Genomic DNA, 21,341 nt, shown 5'->3' on the forward strand with positions numbered 1-21,341 from the left:
TAGGACACTGCTATCTGAATGGAAAGTGAGACTTGCTTAACCTGGGAGGGGAAAATCTTCCTAAGCATATAATGACAGCTCAGAGGGCTCATGGCAGTGCAGGGTTCTGGGCACAGCCATTCCAGCTTGCACAGTTGACATGTAAAGCTGTTCTTTTTGGACAGAATACTATCTTAATTGTTACTGTGGTCCTGTGACCTCTCCTAAGATTGCCTAGAAATATTTTTGGTAAATATAGTCACAATACTTAATTTCACTATAGAATTTATTTTCATAGATGTCTTTTATTGAGAAGCAATTACTTTTCAGAGGAGCTGGAAAATGGGTCTGCTCTATGATAGTGCTTCTCCTTTTGATTTCAGTCATGTTTGATTTTATTGAAATTAAAATACTCCTTTTTTTCTGATGCCTTTTTAATGGAAGCTCAGCATGGACAAAACAGGAGAAATGCTTCTTTCAGTTATGAGAGGGGCTTTATTCTTTCTATTTTATTTACACCTGAGCGTGGATTTCACTCTACATAAGACAGTGTCTCTAAATGCTCTACAATGTGTTAAGTAACATATCTGAGATGTGAACTTCCACTTTTCCACTATCTGCCCATTCTCATGTCATCTCACATCTTACATGCCCTCCTTCCTCTCCAATCTTGCAAGTCATGTCCGTGCCATCCCCTCCCCATTTCATTTTCCTGGCTGGGTTAGGTGTGTACTTGTTTCCTTTATGTGTATTTGGTGATGGTACCCCATGTGTGTCTCTACTGTCAAGGGCTTATGGGGCTTAGAATCCTTCAGTTATCCTCTCCTGGAGTTGCAGGATCTCAGGCTGTTACTTGTTCCAAAAGGATTGCCAGTTTTGAGTTTTTATGAAGCTTTCCAACAAGAATGTTTATTTTTTGCTAATAAAATTTTATTTGGCTGAAATACGTACAATATTGATAAATGTTATATTAATGTGTACAAAATGTATGTTTGTGGAATAAAATGTGAGCAGAAGCAAGTAGCAGTAAGATGCTGTGGGAGAAAGGACAAGCAGATGGTGACAGAAACCACTCTTCCTGAATTTGTAGTTGCTGCTGAGTCCAGATGACAGAAAGAAGTAGTATTCTTGATTTGTTTTTTATTAGGGTATGTAGCACAATGAGAACTGTTTCGGGTTTTTTAATAGTAACTTAACCAGCAGAATTCACAAAATGGTATGTTGTGTCTTTTCTTCCTGTTGTACTCTTTGTGCTTCATCCTCCCATATCTGATTTGTGTTTTTGTAATTAGGAAGGTAATCATTATTTCTAGCATGGAACTATTTTTCTGAGATGCTGTTAAAATAAAAACAGAAATGAAAACAGAAATAAAAGCATATCTTCCCTACTGAACTTTTACAAATGTCTAAGCTATATTTTGAGTTAAAGAAACATCCGAAAACATCAGCCCCGAGTAAGCTATGACCATAGCAGTGTAACTGGAAACGTTTCTAGGTAAGTTTCTTAACAGGTGCTAAGTCTCAGATCCAAACTGTGCTGCAGATGATGCCTAAGGAAGCAGCAGTGCCTCTCAGCTCCTGCAGCTCTGGGTAACCCCTGCTGCACAATACCTGGGGTACAGTGCAGTGTTCTGAGCAAGGACCTCTCCAAGGGCAAAGTAAGCAATTACTGGTCACAAATCATCTTTAAATGACAAAAGAGTGGTAAATATCTAAGTCAGTGACTGTAAGGCTGGATGAGTTCACTTTAGGAGCTGTTTTTTAAGGAAACCTCAGCTACTCAAAATTTCAAGTATCTAAAGCTGCATATTTCAAGAAAATTTCAGATTAATTGCATTTCTGCCTTACATTGTTCCATCTTTCTTTTCCTTTAATTCCAAAATTGGAGGCCCCACGTTAGAGATTCAGACAATGAATCCTTTTATCTAGGACGTGCATTCATTATTCATTGTACATTGTCAGTGAATTGCTACTTCAGGCCTGAATTACAGTTAATTAATCTTAGAAAAGCACTTGTAATTTCACACTTTATGAAGCACTATTGTCTCAGCACAGCAGTGCTGTGGTGGCAAAATACTCTAATGCTTGTTGCTGTTCAGTATTGTATCTCTTAATATTTATGTGCATTTGGGTCTTTATTTTGCTTCCTTCTCTGAAGGTTTATGTTACAGCAGTCATACTTGGGATTTGGTTTAGAAATGCTTTTTGGTATTTTTGTTGTATACAGAATTTTGAACAGAACAGACATAGGTTTATAATTTAAATTTATCCTTTTCAGTCCTGAAATGCTGAAAAGGAAATGCTGAAAAGGAAAAGTGATGGTCTAGAGCAAGTGGAATCAGATGGATTCCCAACTTGGTGTTTCACTTCAGATGATGGATTTGGTTGGTATCTGGTAATTGATCAGATACAGTTTGAACTTAGAAGCTAGGCCTTGATGTTCTCCATCAGGTGGTTCCTTGTGGTTCTAAACCTTTTTGCTATGCCCATAGCTTTCTGGGAACGTGTATTTAAGAACTTGACTCAGGAAGTTAAACTCAAGTATTGCAACTCATTTGTTTAGTTTACACATCTGCATAGGAACAGATCCTGCTCTGAAGCTTGTAACAGCTAGAAAGTATTCTAAAAATACCAGTATCTCTTGACAGTACTTATAACTGACATTTCTGGAATGCTGAAAGAAAAAGGCTATAATCTATGCTCACATGAAGGTACTAGAGAAGAGACTGAGTGCAAAGTTACCAGAGATCCCCTAGTTGCATAGCAGACAGAAGTGTGATAACTATCAATATATATCTTTGTCCTTCTACTCTCCCTTTGTACACAGGTGATTGCAGGATGAAAAACTGAGAGCTAAAAAGGTTTATTTCACTCAGTGTCCTTGCTAAGTGGGAAAAAAACCTGCTAAGGGCTTTTAAAATGCTCCTTTAAATCTCTTCAGCTGTATTTGCCTAATTGTTTTAAGGAGTTTCATTAGACTTTTTCATTACACTCTTTATGAAAACTGTCACATCATAAAAATATTTACTCTATTGTTTGCTGCTGATGAGGTTTTTTAATACAATCCAAATTAATTTTTAGAAATATTCATCTTGTTATAGTCCTTGAAAATAGAAATTGGGGGGAAAGAATTAAAAGTTTAAATAAGAATATATGACACTGCAGTTTTTGCTGAGTGGAATTGGTGCTAACTAGAGAAGCTTACCTCCAGACTGAATTATCCTGTGATCCTGATCTCATAAGTGGAGTCAAGAATTTGAATTATTGCTAGTCTGATGAATACCCTAGTAGTCTAATCTAAATACAGCAGTTTTTATGGTTAGCTAGTTACAGTGATGATAACACTTGTCTAATTACTGCTAGTTTCCAATAACCAGTTTGTGGAGCATCATCACTGACCTGAGCTCTGCTGGGAGGAGGATGCTGGTAGTGTCTTTACGGGAGACTTTGTTTGGTCTGATTTCAAGCAGTCAGTTTGTATAGATCCAAAAGCTTATTGTTCAAGCCTAGCCAAAAATCCAAAGTTTTTTAGACTTTTCTTGTATCTGCTGTAATTTCTTCCAGGCTGTGCAGTTGCACAGAGCTGAGCTGGATCTAAAACCAGGTTAGACACAAGTCTGCAATGACTTACAGTGCAGTCACTCAGCTGCAGGGCATGTGCTGCTACAGCTAAAACCAAGCTCAGAAAACGAGTGCAGTCCCAGGGAGGGCTGGACAGAAGGATGCAAGTCCTTGGGCAGTGTGTGTCTGGGGTGGGTGGGACCTGTGGCCTGCTGATGGCCGTGGGGTACTGTCTGTGCAGTGAAAGTCGTGTGTGTGGGAGAGATCTGTGTGCAGCACTCATGCTGACCTTTCAGCTGGGCTTGCTGAGTCACAGGAGCTGAAGGTGGAATGAATCTGCCCACAAAGCTATAAAGTGTTCCAGTGGTGGTGGCAGTACTGCCATCCCTCCACAGGGTTACACTGATGGCCAGTCTGCAGCGAAGCCCGGGCAAAGGGCAGCCTCTCCTGCTGAGCAGACCTCAGAGTGCTGCTGGGTGCCCTGTGCAATGCTGACGTGCACTTGAAAGGATGTTCTTCAAGTCTTTCATTGCCACTTCCATTTCACAGGGTAGGACGTTCTTCAGTGTTGAGTCATCTGCTGGTGAGGAACATCCTTGTGTTTACAGTGAGCTCCTTGTGTGAGCTGGCATGGCTTGGTACACTGGCATCCTCTGGTCTGAACTGCAGCAGTTTGGCAAAAGATCATCTATTCAGAGAGAGAATCTCTGAAAGCTTTTTGCATCTGGTGTGATTCAGAAGTTCTTCATAGGCCATGGTTGGAATGATATTTTTCACCTTTTTTTAGTTGTTTTTTTAACAGATCTTGGTGGAGGAAGTTAATGTCTGTGCAATTGAAATTCTGGATTTCTGGGAAATGCTGTTTGTAGTCTTTAGAGGTTACATCGAGATCAAAATCTGAGAACCACAAGAATGCTAAACAGTAAATGTTAAGATTGTTTGTATTTGTGGTTGTACGGATCAGATAAGACTTATTTTTACTGCCTTGCTATATTTAATTTAGGTAATTTCTAAAATACTCAGTTTAGCTGAAGCTGTGACAAGTTTGCAAAGATGCTTATGAAGTGCAGCACAAGTAGAGGGAGTCATGTTTATAAAACTTAAGTCTGTCCTTTGGGGAGAGCAGCTGCTTGGTCTAGTCTATTCCATGCTGTTTAATAACAAATTAGAAGCACTGGCAGTACTATCCAGAATACACAAAATTTTGTCTTTCTTTCCTGTGCCTTGATTCTAGACGTTTCACAGGCCTGAGTCTAGGGTTTTGTTTTTGTTGTTTTGTTATTGCTCTATGAGATGTACTGATTTATATCCCTAGCAGAGGCATAGCTTGTAAAAAAAACTTTTCTTGGAAAACCTGTTTGCTTAGGTGTGTAGGGAATTGTTCCTGGAATAGGTAAATTAGTGTGCCTCTTGGCATATTGGAACACACATGAACAAGTGCAAGCTGCCCTGTTTTGTCACACGATGAAGCTCATTTGGTTTGAATCTTGAAACTGTTTCTGGTCATTTTCCCAATCTTACAAGGAGATGATTTGTGTACAGTTTTTAGTCTGAAATTCTGTCCTGGGTTTTGGTTAGGTTTTCCAGGGTGTTTGGAGTTGAATCTCTGTATCACTTTTAAGGAATGAACTTAGCTCACTGTTGTCTAGAACTCAGAAAAATTGAACCCTCAAGATGCTCTCTTGTTTTTCTCTTGCTTCCTGGTACAGTTTCATTGGTTGTTTTTGGGAGATGCTGTATAAATTTTTCCATTTTCTGGTCTCTCAGGTTATAAGAAAAAATATTTGATTTCATGCCTTCTCAGTATTTCCTCAGTTAATATACTACCTGTAATATTTAGGATTTTCTAAAATGTTTCCTAGAAAAATCATTAGATACCCTATGACTGTAGCAAAGAAGTTGGAGGTTATTTTTTTGTTTTGTTAAATTCAGAAATTAATCACAAATGAGAGAGGAAGGATTCTTAGAGGAAGTAGCATTTTGGTAATTTTTAAGGGAAATAGTGTATGGAGGTGCACGTTACTGAAAACCCAGAGGTGGTGAAAAAGGGAGTGAAAATAGACATTACATTAAATACAGATGTGCAGAATTTGGATAAAGACTCTAATGGTAGAAAAAAGTACTTCAAACAAAAATTGAAATTAGTGAAGAGTAATTCTAATTCTCCAGGCTAACTGGAGAAGGCAGAAATGAGATAGATTGCAAAAAAATTTGGAGTAGTTATGAAGTGGGGGAAAAAAGAAGAGCAGAGATGTCCAACTGTAAAAGCTTATAAAAATCAAGGTGACAGATGAGGGCTTAGAGAAAAGGGCTCTAATAAACAAAGAGCATAACCCAAGTAATTCCTTTGCTAGCTGAAGGGAAAGAAATAGGAGAGAGGGAGTTGGAGGTGACAATGAAGTTTTGATCCCAAGGGTAAAATAATATGCATTATTTAGAATTGAAGATGGTAGTAAGACTAAAGGGGAGAAAAGGTCTGCTCAGTACTAAGGAATCAGTTTGTGAAAAAGGTGTGGCAGAATGGGATAGGAACCTGAGATTTGAAGCATTTATAAGGCTGCTAAATTATTGCTGTGTGTTGGAACAGATATGCAGAGGTGGCAATTAAGTAATTGGGAAGCTTGTACTTAAAATGGATTTTTTTCCTATGAGGGGGCTAAAAGAATGGCCACAGCACTAAATCAGTGCATCAGAGCATTAGAAATATTTCTTCCTGTAATATTACATCTTGGCTATGAAATGCATAATTCAGGTTGCTTTATTGATGCTGTGAAATAATGATAATGATTACTCAATTTACTGTATTTTTATCACTTAATAAAAATGTTTTATCTCTTGTGCACAGATATTTGATTTAATGGATGCCAAAGCCCGTGCTGACTGCATCAAAGAAATAGATCTTCTTAAGGTAAAAGATGTGTTTAGAAAATGTGCAACAGTCATCAAAATATGTGGTATGTTTTTCATAGACATAATTGAGGTGTCCACTGTTTCTTTGTGTAGTTTTTAAATACCTCACTTTGAAGAATTTTATGATCCTTATTACTTTAGAAGTTAACATTGAGAAGTAAATCTGATAGAATAATGAGTAACTTCTAGTAAAAGTTTCTGCCAAAATTTAAATATTGTGTCTTTTGTACAGTAAATCCTGACTTCAAAAATTGGTTTTGCTGTTTACTTCAGAAATCGACTTCGCTGTTCCAGATAAGTTTAGCATGCTATTGGATATATACATGGAAGCAAAATTCCTCTAAAGCTGCGGTTTCAGTCACCACGTAGATGCTAAAATGCCATCCTGTTCTTGCAAAGTATTTGTAAATGCTTCTTATCAGCATCTACTTCTTCTAATTTGTGTCATAGTGAAGTAGAATTTAGGGGTTGTTTTGTTTGCCTAAATAAGACTGTTTCTTATGTTAGTCTTAAAACATGTGGTGTGCTCTGCACTAAAATGTGAATTACTATTTTGCTTTCTTAGCAACTGAATCATCCCAATGTAATTAAATATTATGCCTCATTCATTGAAGACAATGAACTGAACATAGTGTTGGAATTAGCAGATGCTGGAGATCTCTCTAGAATGATAAAGGTAGGAATTAACTTTTTTAAAAAATAAGAGCTTGTAATGTTCAACTTTTTTTTCTTTGTGATCATCACTGGGTGAAATGCAGTGAAAATATCAGAATCTGTAGATAAAAGTAAGGTGTTTAGTCTGATTTTTTTTTCTTTTTTTTAGTGCATGCCAATATTGATTCTTATGTAAGTATTTTTACCATTTACTCAGAATGTAAATGGAGATGGGGCCATAAATAGACTGAAGTTATATTAGCACTGGGGAGAGGAAAAAAAGCCTGTAAGGAAAAGCACTGTCACCATTTAGAACAATCCATTTGAATGGCATTCTGGATATTTTGGCACAATTGTGTTTTGTGTTCCAATATTCTATTCTCAATAATAGCAGTGAAAGCAGAGAACTGTGACCATACAGCAGAAGTGTCTTCTAGATCTTGAACCTGAACTGCTAAAAATATATTTAATATTTCTTTGAGATCACATGAAGTGAGTTTACTGATATGTGGTTGTGCATTCTGGGTTAATTGATTTTTTTTGGTCATATTTAAATGCCTATTTAGCTAATCAGTAAAATTTATCCAAGACCCATTGTATGAAGTTCTGTATTCTAAAACTTCTGTGAAGTTTTAACTGCCTTTTTTAATGTTTCTTTGTCATTTGACAACTACTTCCTCTTGTTCCACTCCTTTATTCCACTGTGTCTTGGGTCTAGTATGTCCTTTTAGCATTTTTCCTTGTGTGCACACCAGCATTATTGCTGTCAACACAGCACAACACCACTGTGGGCACAAACAATGCCAGTCAATTAGTGTTCACTCAGCAGCACCAGGCACAGAACACAGTTGGGCTGTTTTGCTTGGGACCTACATGAATAGAGAATGTTAATTTCTTCATTAGTGACTTTCATGCTGATTTTTTTTTTGAGCTTTTGAAGAATATTCCTTTCTAAATTGATAATTGTGAGGTAGGACAGTCAAAATTTAGTTCTAAGCAGGTTGACAGCGTCTGTTAATATTTATAGCCAAATGTGATATTTTTCTTCATCTCATGAATTATTAATTCTGTGGGCTTACATTTCATAAAACATAAAGGGAGGTTTGTCTTTTCTTTTGAATGTTCAGTTTTGACACAACAGTTACTAATATGAGTACTCTGTGACAGATTGCCTTATGGCATGTCTGGTCTTATGACCCACTGAAGCTTTTTCTCTTTTCCCTTTGCTTTTTTTTATTATTTAATTTAAAATCCAATGTGTGGCTTTTCCAGTGCAGTTGGCCTCATTACACCTTGTTCAAGTCGGTGGGTATTTCTTACAGGCTCGATCTTGGAGGCACTTTGTGATTGTCCTCTTAACACAGGGATCATGTTTAATGTAGCAAACTTAGATTGCTGTTTGATGTTAATGACAGCCTATCAGGCTATTATTAAATATGTATGAGGTGTCACAATGCACTGTCTTCATGCTGCTGGTGGAGGAAATGATTTGGTAGATTACTTTGACAATATGAGTTTAAATGTGGGGCTCACCAGTCTTAAAAATGCATTTTAAAAATTGCCTGGAAAATGAATGATATGTAGTAGTATAGCATGTTCTAAGAAGAGTGGCTGCCTGTCACACTGTTAAGGTAAATAACTATGTTGTGTTATCAAGACAAATAAACTGCTTTGGTTTCCAGTGTTCTTGCTAGAATGTTGCTCTAAGTTGTTGGAGGATGTCGAGACACCCTCAGAACAGTGTTTGGGTACCAGGCTTGTGTGATTTGTAGAGAGGATCAAGGATGTTTCTGAAATTGTAAATGACCACAGCTTGAATGACACTAAAACCAATGTTAATGTGAGGGAAAACTACTTAATTAGCTTACTTAGGTATTTGTTATGACATTATTGGCACATCAGAGAATACTTACAAGGCTGCCTGCCTCACAGTGCACCTTAATGAATTCTTTAGTTCTTCCCTTAATGAACGACATCCTTACTGCCCCAGCTTTTATATTGTCCCTCCTGTCACCTGCAGATAATGCTCTCTTTGTCCCCATTGAGTAGGCAACTGAGGAAAATCACTTGGTGCATTCAGATGTATTCTAATAGAATTCATAGAATCTGCTGTATGTCCAAAAAAAAGTAGCTGTGCATTGGCATTTACATACCACATAATGAAAGCAGAGCTATTTCGTGTTCTCTCTGCCACTGTGTTTATGTATGTACATACACAGATTTAATCCACTTTACCTTAATTATTTTTTTAATTGTCTCTGTCACAGGGAGATGTTTCAATACAGACTCCATTCTCAAAAGCAAGAGAGTTCAAACTTGAGGATTTCTTACAGTACAGTTTTTAATGGCCTGTTAGAATTCTTGAATGTGGTGTACTGGCATATCAGTAAAACTGAGAGGGAAACATCAGTGAGGGAGAAATGTTTGTGCTTGCCTCTCAGTTGGTTTTGCACTGCAGTGCCTCAGCACTGTGTAACCCCTCTGTGGGCATGGTGAAAGAAGGAAAAACTTGATTTTTCTGCCAGTAAATTAAATTCCTGGATACTATTACCTCCAAGATATTACAAGTAAATCATTATGAACTATTGTGCTAAGTCCCAATTGCTCATGATCTGTTGTTTGTCTGTAGTCTCCACTGCAGAACATGTGATAGTGCATGGCTGCCAAGGTTCAGGGTAGTTCATGAGAACTGGTGTTACCTCATAATACAACCTCCTTCTGCAATACAATAATATGTTGTAAGGCAACTTTGAGGCTTGGTCCCTTTTCTTGTTAGTCGTGGTTCTCCTCTGCCACAAACAGTGACAAAGTGAAAATTTTCTGTGAGTTTTTCTGTTTGTTTTCTTGTTTTCAATCAGCAGTTGATATATTGGATAAAGAAATTGCCACAAATAAAGAAGAATCTACTAATTGAATAAAGAAAATACATTATGATAATTCAGTAAAGAGCTAGTTCGTAAAGTCTGTCCTGAAGATGTTGGAACAAGAGAACTTGAATTGTTGTGCAGCATAATTAGCATATTATTTGAGGTTAAATATAAAATTACTAGGCTTGCAAGAAGGGATGTTATCAAGGCACTAAAATCTTGGGGTTTTTTAAACTCAGCAGTAAACTTCAAAGTCTGTTTAATTTCTGCAGTTGTTTTTAGGTTTTAGGTTCTTCTAGCAGATAATCTTAGTGCACCGAAAAAAATTGCAGACTTTAAACTGAATATGTCATACAGATCTTAAGGAAGTTAATCATGTTTTGGAAACAAGCATAAAAGCTTTCATCTGAAAAGTTGAAAATATGTGTACAGCCTTCTCAAGATAGGTGGAAAATATCTTGATTTCTACAAAATGTCACCTAGGCATTTCAGCCACGCCTCAGACAGCACTTTTTGTGTGTATTTTTTCAACTTTATTTAAAGATAACCATACTGTAATTAGCTGGGTAAAAGAACAAGTATTTTAAAACATCAGTATGAAATTCTTATTGATATCTCCAGTTTCTATAGCTAGGACCAGTGAATTCTTTGTCCTTGAACTTGTTTTTTATAGCTTAGTCCAAAGGCAGGAATAATCACTTCTTCCCAGGTAACTGATGCAGATCTAAATTGTTCCTTGCAGGAGCTGGAGCTCTGTTCAGACTCGTTGGAAATTTTGTTGATTCTAATTTCAATGTTTCACTAGTGGTGGATATTTTGGGCTTCACTGTATGAAAGTGCATCAGGCAATTTCTCCTCTCCACATGGTCTGGAATGCAGCCCCTGCTTCCCATGCCAAAGTATATTAGCTCAGGAGTTTGAGACTCCTTTGCAGCACTCTGAGGTTGGCTAGCTTACCTGTGTAAGGGCTGGGTGCCTCAGAGCCCATAATGGCCCATTCTCTCTGCAGTGAAGCTGGTTGTGTTGCTGGGAATGGAGAACTGTCAGTTGGTTTTTTCCGTTTTTTTCCAACTGTTTTCTGGTGAAATGCTGTCCTGGGAATGTGCTAGAAATGGTTTTGCAGAAAGTAGGATTTTCTGATAAGTATTGATAGTACATGTTAGCTGTAGTTTGTTTAATTGCAATAGCAGTAATTTTCTTTTGCTGTGATATTTGCAAGAATTTTGGGAATATGAAGTTAGGGAAACATCTGTGTAGGGAAGAGGTGCAGTGTCAGAATTTAACAGGCCAGGTGTTAAATTTTGCATGCCCTTTCCAGGATTTTGGGAGACTTTCAGCTATTAAATAGAGGGTCATTGTTTGGTTATCTGTCTTTTTATTATCCAAAACATTGATCTAAAACTTGAGCAGTTGTAGGAGATAGTGTTCCTGTTTGGAAAGCTGATGGGAAAAATGATGTTTCCTGTGTCTTTTGAATGGCAGTGTTGCAGAAGCTGTTTTCTGCCATGCACACACATGTCCAGCAGGACTAACTGCTTGCTGCTAGGATTGCCAAATACTTAGTTGTGTGAGAATGTTTTCAGTTTGTCAAAATACAGCAATTTCCTACTAAAATGTTGCATGCCAATGCTTCATTATAATATCTTGCAGCCACTGAATCTGAAATATTTGAAGCCCCTTTGTGCCTTGAAACAGATGTAAAACTCGAGGGATTTTTCTTACAGTAAAGGCTGTGAAAATTTACTTAAATTTCAATTCTTCTAACATATGTGCTTAACAAAAATTGCTGGAGCATAATTCCTGAAATGGAGAATTTCTGTATGTGTAGATCTGTGAGAACCTGCTGCGTCTGTCGGTGCTGACACGACCTGGGTGACTGTCAGTGCTTGGTCCTGGAGCAGGACAGGTGACTGAAGTGGCTTTGCCACAAATAGCTTTTTCTAGATGCTTTGGAATGGCTGAAGCTTTGCTGTGTGTGGAGGGTGTTTATTCTTTCTAACAGCCAGGAAAAGGGAGTAATCAGACAAATGTGGAGAAGACAGAAGACTAGGCAGACCGAGGAGTAGGCTGGGACAAGCAGCTGAGTGATCCTTAGGCACAGAGAGAGGCTCTGCCTGGGAAAAGGAGGACAAGCACACCTGGCAGGGTTTGAGAGAAGGCAGACAGGGAATTTATGCTCCTGGGAGTAGAGACTGAGGAGTGTATGAGAATGAGAGTAGTGTATTGGGAAGTTGTGAGATGGGATTTCCAACACTGAGCATGGGGACAGGGAGGTTGGAGAAGAGCTGATGTGTTGTCAGAGAATGGGACAGATGGGGCAAGGATCCTTGAGACAGACAAACTGACTGCAGGGAGGGAGCCTGGATGGGCTGTCAGGCTGGCTGGGAACAGGATGGGATGTGACTCTGCTAAGGGTGCAGCTACTGTGTATAGAAATGGTTGCAGCTGTGCTGCCTCCTTTGCTGCAATGGTTGTTTACTGGGCAGGCAATTTGGAAGACAAAGGTTTTGTGATTAGTACAATACAAGATTTTTTCAAAGACTATCCTTACTTGTTGTTTTCCTAAGGGATACTGAATAAACCACTTTAACCGCTGCTTTTTGGGGACAATTCTAATTGCCTATTCTGTGTTTATGACGTTCAAGGCAAAACTCTGGGTTTTCATTTGTAGAAGTATTGAGCATTCACAGCTTCATTCTGAGTGGAAACTGCTTTGAAGATGGACTGCTTCATAAAGCTATGTATGTTGAGAAGGAGGTGCTTAAATTGGTGCCAGAATTAATTAACACTTTTGATCTCTATTCTTGGCCCACATTCTAATCTGTAAAATGGGGATATTACTACCTCATCATTTCTAAGGCCATTTGTGAAGATATTTTATTAATTTGATATTCCAACAATGCATACTAGGAAACTGTATCCCTCCCTGAAACTTATATTTAATAATAGGTTATGAATAGTGCACAATAAACAAAGCCTAGAGACATTTTCAAACTGCTCATTAGCTGAGTGTCATGAATGAATGAGTAAAGGGTCTTCTAATATAAAGAAAACAGAACTGAAAATTGCATGCACACACTCTCAAGGGGGAGAAATTATGGTGGCTCTAATTCTGAGATTTTTCCTATACCTATGTTTATGTCCAAATAATTGACATAATGGTTTTGGGGAAAATATTTTTAGAGTAGTCTTTTGTGCATGTTTGTGTAATTTGTTTCTTTTCACGATACTGATTTATCTTGATCCATAATTGGAGATTTTAAAACATGGAATCTGGTAATCTGGTTCTTTTGGCTTTCAGCAGTATCTGTGTCTCTCGTGCTTCTTTTTCTTTCCATGACTGCTAGATTTAATTTAAAGAACAAAAAACCCCAGTACCACCACCCCCACGCCAAACCTCCTCACACAAAGTATTTTTATTGAGCATATGGTTATATTTTATAATATAGAACAGTTTGGCACTTTGCTGAAGTTACATCATTGATATATGTTAAAAGCTTCAAAATATTTTTTCCCTCAGTGGTTTATTTTTTGCTTTCTGTATCACCTTTACCTTAGCTTTTTTCCTTACTCATTTTTGAAAAAAGCTTCAAAAGATAGAGTGTAGTTTGAAGAAGCCTTTAATATAATAGGATAGTGTAACACAGAGTGTGCTAATTACAGATCAAAGCAAAACTATTTTTATGTGCCTTTTCCTAAGGGAGGAACCTGGGGCTTTGAACCAGTCAGGCTAATTTTTGCCACTAACCTTTTTTGAGGCTGCTAAAATCTTCTTTTTCTTTTAATTTTTTTTTTTTTTTTGCCTCCTGTAATTAAAAATTAGTTCATCCTATTCAGCTTTATCTATGTTAACTGTGTAGCAGGTAAAAAAGCAGGGTGGGGTGTTCTGAGAGGAAGTGGCTGCACTGTGGATGGAGCTGTGAAGTCTTAAAAGAAAAAGTGAAGGCACAGAGCCCTGGCAGGGTGGTGGAGTTGCTTCTGGTAAGGTTTTCCTCCATCCATGTGTGCCACTGGGGTGTGTGACAGGTGCTGCACTGTCACCTTTGCTGTCAGCCACGAGTAACCACAAGCAGTTTGCCTTGTGTGGGTTACATACAACTGCTGGCACAATGAGGACTGGCTGCTCCCCCAGTTTATAATCAGTGGGATAATTGGGCTGGGTAATTGCCAGGCAGCCTTGTTAGTTTTGCTGTGAGTCAGCCATTGTGTGTGTCTGCCTCTGGATTAATATGAATAAGGGGACAGGTTTTCTGCTAAAATAATTAGACAATCAACAAAATTTTGTCTTGTGGTCAGTTGGCTTCAGAGACATCACACCTGAAGCTGTTGTGGAAGTTCTGGCTGTACACACAGGAAAATAATGGTGTCAGTCAGCTATGAAATGTTAATGTGACAGTAAACTTCATTTAACTTCCACAGGCTGCTCCAATCGGCTTTGAGATTTCATCTCCACCTTTGCCCACTGGTTCTAAAATTGTGAGCCTTTAAAGAGGAGGGAGAGTTGGAAGATTTTATTGGATAATAGTTCGGGATACTTTTATTGTTTGAAATGACCTGCAAACAATACCTGGGGACTAATATTCATTTTTCAGAGTTGCATTTGAAATATTTGCACTGTCAGTGTTTGCACTAGGTGGATAACTTGCTCAGATTTCAAATCTGTCTGCCTTGTTTGTAGAGTAAATAAAAAAAAAGTTTAGATGATAGCCTCTGTATTTACTGTGTCATATTTTTTATTAGGAATTAGAGTTAATGATTCAAGCATGAGTTTCACCTCTTTGTGCTGTATCAGTTTTCCCAAGGGGATTTTTTTGGGAGAGAGATGCATGTAAACAGCTACTGTTGAATTTAAACACGTGGCTGTGTGTTTTAAGAAGTCCCACTCAGCAGTAACAGCAGATACAAGGAAAATGATGCAGTATTGGAAATTTTATATTAGTGGTTCTGCAAGTATATTGGATTTCAGTAGGTGATCTCTATTTCTGAACACTGTGTCCTTGCTGTTTTGCATCAGCAAAAATGTTAGGTGGAACAGAGGGACTGTAGGTGGGCTGCTCAATAAGGAAAATTGAAATGAATCCGTGCAAAGCAAGTTGGCTAAAAATACATTTATGTACAGTGACTTTGTCCAGAGCTTTCTAAGGAATATGAGTTTAAGCAGAAGTCTTGCTAAGTGTGATTATTAGCATGAAAGAATATATGCTAAAATGGAAAATATGAAAAAATTTCCTTGCACTTTTTTACAAGGCTTATAATTTCTTGTAAGTGAATGTCCTTTTTTGATTTTGTCTGAAGTAAGATTCTGTTTGAGAAGATGCTTTTGTCTCAGTTCTGTGCTGTCCCTGCAGCATTCTTCTGGGTTTTTTTCTTTGTTCTTTTTTTTTTAAAGGAAAGACCACAGTTTAATTCTACTGACTTGTCCTTCTGATGCTAATGGGTACTTTTATTAGTACCCTTATTTTGTGAGTTAATTTTTATACTGTATCTTAGTCTTTTGTTGTTCTTGATGAAATGAAGTTTGTTGTATACGAAGACGACTAATAAAGGAAGATTTATTTTTTTTGAATTTTTTTGTGAGTTCTGAAAGGGTAAAAAATTAATGTATGGCATCTTCAGTAAATAGAGATATAAGCAACTGTTAATAAAAGTTGGAGAACAAACCAGGTAAATATTTTTATTTTCGTCACTTTATTGGCTGAATACTTGCTGCTTTTGGTATGTTCAGTTGATAGATGAAAAATAGTTTGGGTGGGTTTTTTTGGTATTTGTTCTCTTTCTGCAAGTAAGAGACAGCTGCTACTCTTGAAATGTAGGCAAATTTGATGACACTGTATATCAAACTGAATGAATGAATCAGGATGTGGTGGGAAGCTCTATTTTTGTTCTGCATAGAGAGCAAAGAAAAATGGCAGAAAACTTGCCATGGTCTAAACAGATGGGCAGCTGAATTAATCAAAGAACAGACAAAACTCCTGAGATGCTGTGTTGTTACTAGAATGATATTGCTTTTAAAACAGAAAACAAGGCTTGGGTACAGACCTCCTTTCCATATTCACGAGTCTCCAAAATACTGGGATGTTGCTGCCCATCTTCCCTGGCCTGTCTTGCTGACCCTGCATTGCCCTTGCCTGTTGTGGTTTGTTTCTGTCGTGTTCACAGAGTGAGAGCTCTTGCCTGTGCTCCCAGAATTCCCTGTTATGGCTCCCTGACCTCCTCTTTCCTCTTTGTTCTTTGTGCTCGTCCATATTAAAAAAAGCTCCCAAAGAAACACAGTCAGAAGTGGTCGAGAGCTTTATTGTGTTACTCAGAACTTCTGTATAATCATTTTGCATCTCTTTCCTCTTGATGCAGGTCAGATTTCTTCCCACTAGTATCTGGTCATTGAATCACTGTGTTACAAGTTTGTACAGTAAAATATAAAAACCTTCCCAGCTTTATATTTTTGTCAGTTGTAAATGAAGTAATGAGAACAAAGTGATGTGATGAAGATTCTTATGGAATCATGAAAGAAAGGAAGGAATCTGTTCAAAGTAATGAAATCATCATTCTCATTTTACTTCTCTTCCTGATACTGTTTTTTAAAAACAGCTCTAGGCTATAGCATGTGCAGGGAAAAATTCAGATACATGTTCTTGTGGGCTTGTTTGACAGTTCCACAGTTCTTTTCTTAAATAATGACTCTGCAAAATTGTTTAGATGATCAGCTCTCTGCAAGAGAAGTTCATAAACATCTTGCTTTCTTTACTCCAGTTAGCTTCTTAAACACTCATTGTGTTGTCTTTTTTCTTATTTATTCCTATTTTTTCTCTGTTCAGTGAGACCTAAACCAGACTGAATCACACCTTAAATTCCTTCAATACACCAGCATCAGAACTGAATGCTAAATTTTGTCCAAGCATGATTATTGAAATGTAGGCTGTCATATCTGAATTTCTAGTTGTGGGGAAATCATATGTGTTCACTCTCTCCACTCATCTGCAGGAAATCTTAGTTTTCTTAGAAAATCCAAACATAGTCCTGTGTCTTTGCTGTAAGTATTGTGAGAGTTGTGCCTTGTAGGCCTAGGTAGGACCAGCTGCTAACTGCTGTCACTTTTACTTCTGGAGTTCGACCTTTAAAGCATCATCTTTAGAAAGTCAGTATAATTTCATGCCTTTATGTTGACTTCAGACTTTTTTTGTGAAGAAACTGAATGGCATTTGGTATTTAGGTGCAGAGCAGCTATGTTTAATTTCATTATTATGGAAACATTTGGAGAATATTTAATTTTTCCTTTAGCAATCCATTAGAGAACCAGGAGAATTCTGTTTTCCCGTGATGAAACTGCTCAGTCATTCTGTAAAAGGGATGAAAATATGAACTGATGTTACAGCCTGCCTGTCTTAAAGCTCTTTAGGCATTTGATTAGCAAATTTATGACCACCATAATGTCCAGTTGTATTAAATGACTGAATTGCAGTTTTATTCACAATGTACTGACATTGTGGTGACTCTTCTAAGTAGTTTTTTGTAATTCCATTCTTAGATGGAGATGGAAATGTCAGGGATATGGCTTTTGAAACAAATAATTCTTTCAGGGAGCCAGCCTGCTGCCAAAGCGTGCCTGGTGTTCTGTTTACCTGACAAAGCACTGGCTTGCAGCACTGCCCAAATTTTTAATGCTCATGTCCAGGCAGCTCCCTTTTTGCCCAGTTTCAGCTAGTTTGAGATTGATCTTTCACCTCAGACAGGATCATGTTTTTTTAATGTCACACCCTAGAAGGTCAGTGGTCTGAGGGACATCGGGACTGTCCTTTGAGCCTAAGACAGGTGGAAGAAGGAGAACAATGAACTCTTGAAGGTGAGAGCACTTCAGAGAGAGCTGTGTGTCAGGCTGTACCCCTGCTCTGGGCAGGTAATGCCAGCCTGGGTATGAGGTTAACGGGTGGTGTGGACCTCAGCATGCTGCAGGCACTAAGCTCTGCATTAGTTCAGCATTGACTGTGGTGTGACTTTGCTGTGCTGCAACAGAGGATCAAAATTATTGTTGCAGCATCATATCTTCTGCATTTTGGCTTCCCTGTAGGGAGGGAGCAAACACCACAATCGTTAGAACTGCATTTTGCATTGTGGACTATTTTAATTAAGGAGAAAGGAAAGGATCCCCCTTTGAATACAGTTCATGTGTGCTATATGAATTTAATTATGCTGTTTGGCATAAAAATAGATTTGCCTGTGTTTTCCATCAGCTTACATTTCTTGTTAGAAGGTAAGGTTCTAAACAGAAATGGAATTTTCCTTTTGACTTTTCTCAGAACTAAGTGTGTCTGCTGGACTGTTTCCTAAAAGTGTACAACTTGTTTCAATAGCTAGTTTTGCAAAATTCATCATTTTGGTGATGTCTTCTTATCACTATTTTGCCTATTGGTAGGCAACAGCTCAAGAAAAAATTGAGAATGTGTATTTTGAGGAAAAAAAAAGTAATTAATTACTGAACAACATAATGTTAATTGAATTTATTTTAAAGATAATTATATTATTTTTAAGCCCATACAAATGAAATTTCTGCCTGTTTCTTTGTTTAGTTTTAAACATTGCTAGCAAATCCAGCAGCTCTTTTCCATCCTCTTTAGATGGATAAATTCTCTGGGGTTAAGTAATGTCATTGATGTTTCAGGAAGAGGTTATTATTGTCCTGCAAAATTATTAATGCCTTCAGCAGAGTGAGACCACTTTAAGTTGCAGCCTTGTACTGTAAGAAACTGAAGCCAGTTTTGTAGTGTACATCAGCTACAGTGCTAGGGATAGCAAGTGAATAAAGTGTTAAAAGAAAACTTGTTCATAAATACTTTGAAAGTACACTGCTGTACTTCAGGTGAATCGGAATGGGAATGTGTAATTGAAAATCTTCCCATTTCAGGCATTTTGTGAATGGCGTTTCATCACCGCATTTGAGTTAAAAAAATAATAATTCAGAATGTTTAAATAAAGTACCTAGTTATAATTATGATAATTTCAGAATGCATTTTAAATCAAGGAACTGTGCTTTCATGTACACATACTTAGATGTATTGTGTATTTGTTTTTAAATGAAAAGAAACCTGGTCTCCATCTTCCTGTTGACATCAAACAATCCTCTGATATGCAAATCCTGCTATGGGGAGAACAGATACACAGGGTTTGTTTGGATTCAGTCCAAGAGTGAAAGAAAATTACATTTAAAGACGTAATTTATATGCTTTGCCTCATTTAAATGAAAATGCATTTTGAAATAATCCCTATAACGAAAAACATTTGGTGGAATGTTAAGATCCTTTGTACGACTGATGCATTTTGCTATAGGTAGTTTAAAAGCATCTCTCTCATACTCCTGTGTGTCTGTAATGTGCAGATGCAGCTGTCAACTTCTCAGTGGCATGTTTTAACATAGGATGAAAATAGGTTTTTTTGCAAATTAATAAATGTTTGTTATGTGAACTTTCTTAAAGCGTGCATGAGTGTGAAGTCTGTCTGTACCCACAATTAAAATACATCAAGTACTTTGCTTTCTGTCTAAAATTTTGCCAGTCTTAATGTTGTTTATGTATTTTCTCCTTGTGTGGAACTTCAAAACCTGACACAATATGATTTCTTTGGAAACATAGGCTAAACAAGCAACGATTTTTCAATCTTTTTCCCTTTAGCTGCAGAATTTATAATGATGAAACTTTTACCTTTTAACATTGAATTTCAGGTTTTCAGTAGGTATCTTTGGAAGACTGTTACTCAGTTGCTGAATACCACATTTGAAGCTGATGTGTATAGCAGAGAGTAATTGTTTTGTGTAGGCTTTAACAGGCCAGTGAGCTGTTACTAGTGATCAGGAATGGGGTTTTAGACAGGACAGAAAATATTTGAAGAGGAGTAATGTCACAGTGAAGTTTTCAGAAATCAGTTCCTTTAATTCCCTTTCATGTGCTGCAGAAGTTTTAAAAACTAATGTGACCAATTCTTCTTACATGGTCTTTGTGACTGTGTGATACTGCTCTTTTTTTTTTTCCTTAATTTTAAAAAATGAGGGTATGGAAATCAATTTTGGTGTAAGGAAGTGTATTTAATTTGGGATGTTCTGTGGCACATAACTTTATATCTGGCCTTTATTTGTTCTGTGGCTACTTTATATTAGATTACTCTGACCACATTAATCCAATACTGAGGAGTGCTAAATACTGTATAAATCCTTTTTTGGGGTAGGAGTTTTATTTCATTAATGTTATTTGTGGCTCTGTGTGTAGACTGACTTATGCATATGCAGTGATGATACATATATTAATATTTAAGGGAAAACTTTTTCTGTGTCAAGAAATTCTGTTAAACCTTTCGTTTATTTTTTAATTTTTTAATTAAGAATTTTCTGTTTTTTCTTTTTTTTCAGTAATTTTATGCAAATTTTAATTTTTAATATTCACTAACCATGTTTTTTTTAAGCATTTTAAGAAACAGAAGAGGTTGATTCCTGAAAGAACAGTTTGGAAGTACTTTGTTCAGCTTTGCAGTGCCTTGGAACATATGCATTCTCGCCGTGTTATGCATAGAGGTAATACAGGATCAAAGATGATTTGTCCTTACTATACCTTTGACTATGTGAGAATTAAGCTGGCTAAAATCAATTTTGACAGCTGAAACGTTGTATGTTTTTGTAAGATTTTGTAAGTAATAGAAAACTGAGAGAAGTTTGTGGTTGTACATTTGTTGTGGTAGGCATTTGTTTGATAGCAAGTTTTTCAAAGTAAGTGATAGTTCTGTGAGTGATGGATACCCTGCCATAGCTACTTCATTTTTCTGGCTCTTATCTTCTGCCCTGTATTTATTCTTCTATATTTGCCTGTTGTCTTGCCCAGGTGTTGCTCCTTGCCTTGCACAGATCTGTCAGTCCATTCTGTACAGCTCTTGCACCTGGTTGTCTTAAAGTATCTGCTCCTGCCCTGCTTGCTCGTGATGTACAGGCCCTTCTCCTGGTCCCAGGTGTGAGCATTTCCTCCAGTTCTCTGCTCCTTTCCACCAATTCCAATCTCTGTGTCCCAACAGCCTTTGTAGTTGCCAGCTATCCCTCTCAGGTACTAAATTTCCTTGGCCCATTTTAAACCTTGGTGCTGCTGTCTCCTCTGGATGTGGTCTTCGTTTTACCTCATAACTCTTGAGTCAAAGAAAATAGATCATAGTATAGCTGCTTCTTAGGTCTGCTATTTTTTTCCCTTTCTGAAATCCCTCTGGTTATGGGATTGTGAGTGGTGTGTGGGCTGTCACCTTTTAAGTTCAGGTGACATTGCCTGCCTTGGGTTGGTGGCTCCCTGGGTTAGAATGCAGCTCACTGCCTGGAAGGAGTAGTGCCTCGATGTCTGCCGAGCTCTG

The 21,341-nt window shown here is 37.5% G+C and overlaps 1 protein-coding gene across 7 annotated transcripts in view; it reads left to right on the top strand.

Annotated features, from left to right (window-relative positions):
• NEK7 (NIMA related kinase 7) overlaps window positions 1-21,341 on the top strand; it is a 62,961-nt gene that overhangs the window by 19,159 nt on the left and 22,461 nt on the right. For all 7 annotated transcript variants that reach the window (XR_010366189.1, XM_064427943.1, XM_064427945.1 and 4 more), the window contains 3 exons: window positions 6,386-6,448; window positions 7,016-7,126; window positions 20,418-20,526. Coding sequence is in view for 6 of the 7 variants with exons in the window: in XM_064427943.1 (XP_064284013.1) it covers window positions 6,386-6,448; window positions 7,016-7,126; window positions 20,418-20,526 (283 nt within the window). In the remaining variant the exon portion in view is untranslated. The remainder of the gene's footprint in view (window positions 1-6,385; window positions 6,449-7,015; window positions 7,127-20,417; window positions 20,527-21,341) is intronic.

This window comes from Passer domesticus, chromosome 7 (assembly GCF_036417665.1).
Source record: "Passer domesticus isolate bPasDom1 chromosome 7, bPasDom1.hap1, whole genome shotgun sequence".
Lineage (NCBI taxonomy): Eukaryota > Metazoa > Chordata > Aves > Passeriformes > Passeridae > Passer > Passer domesticus.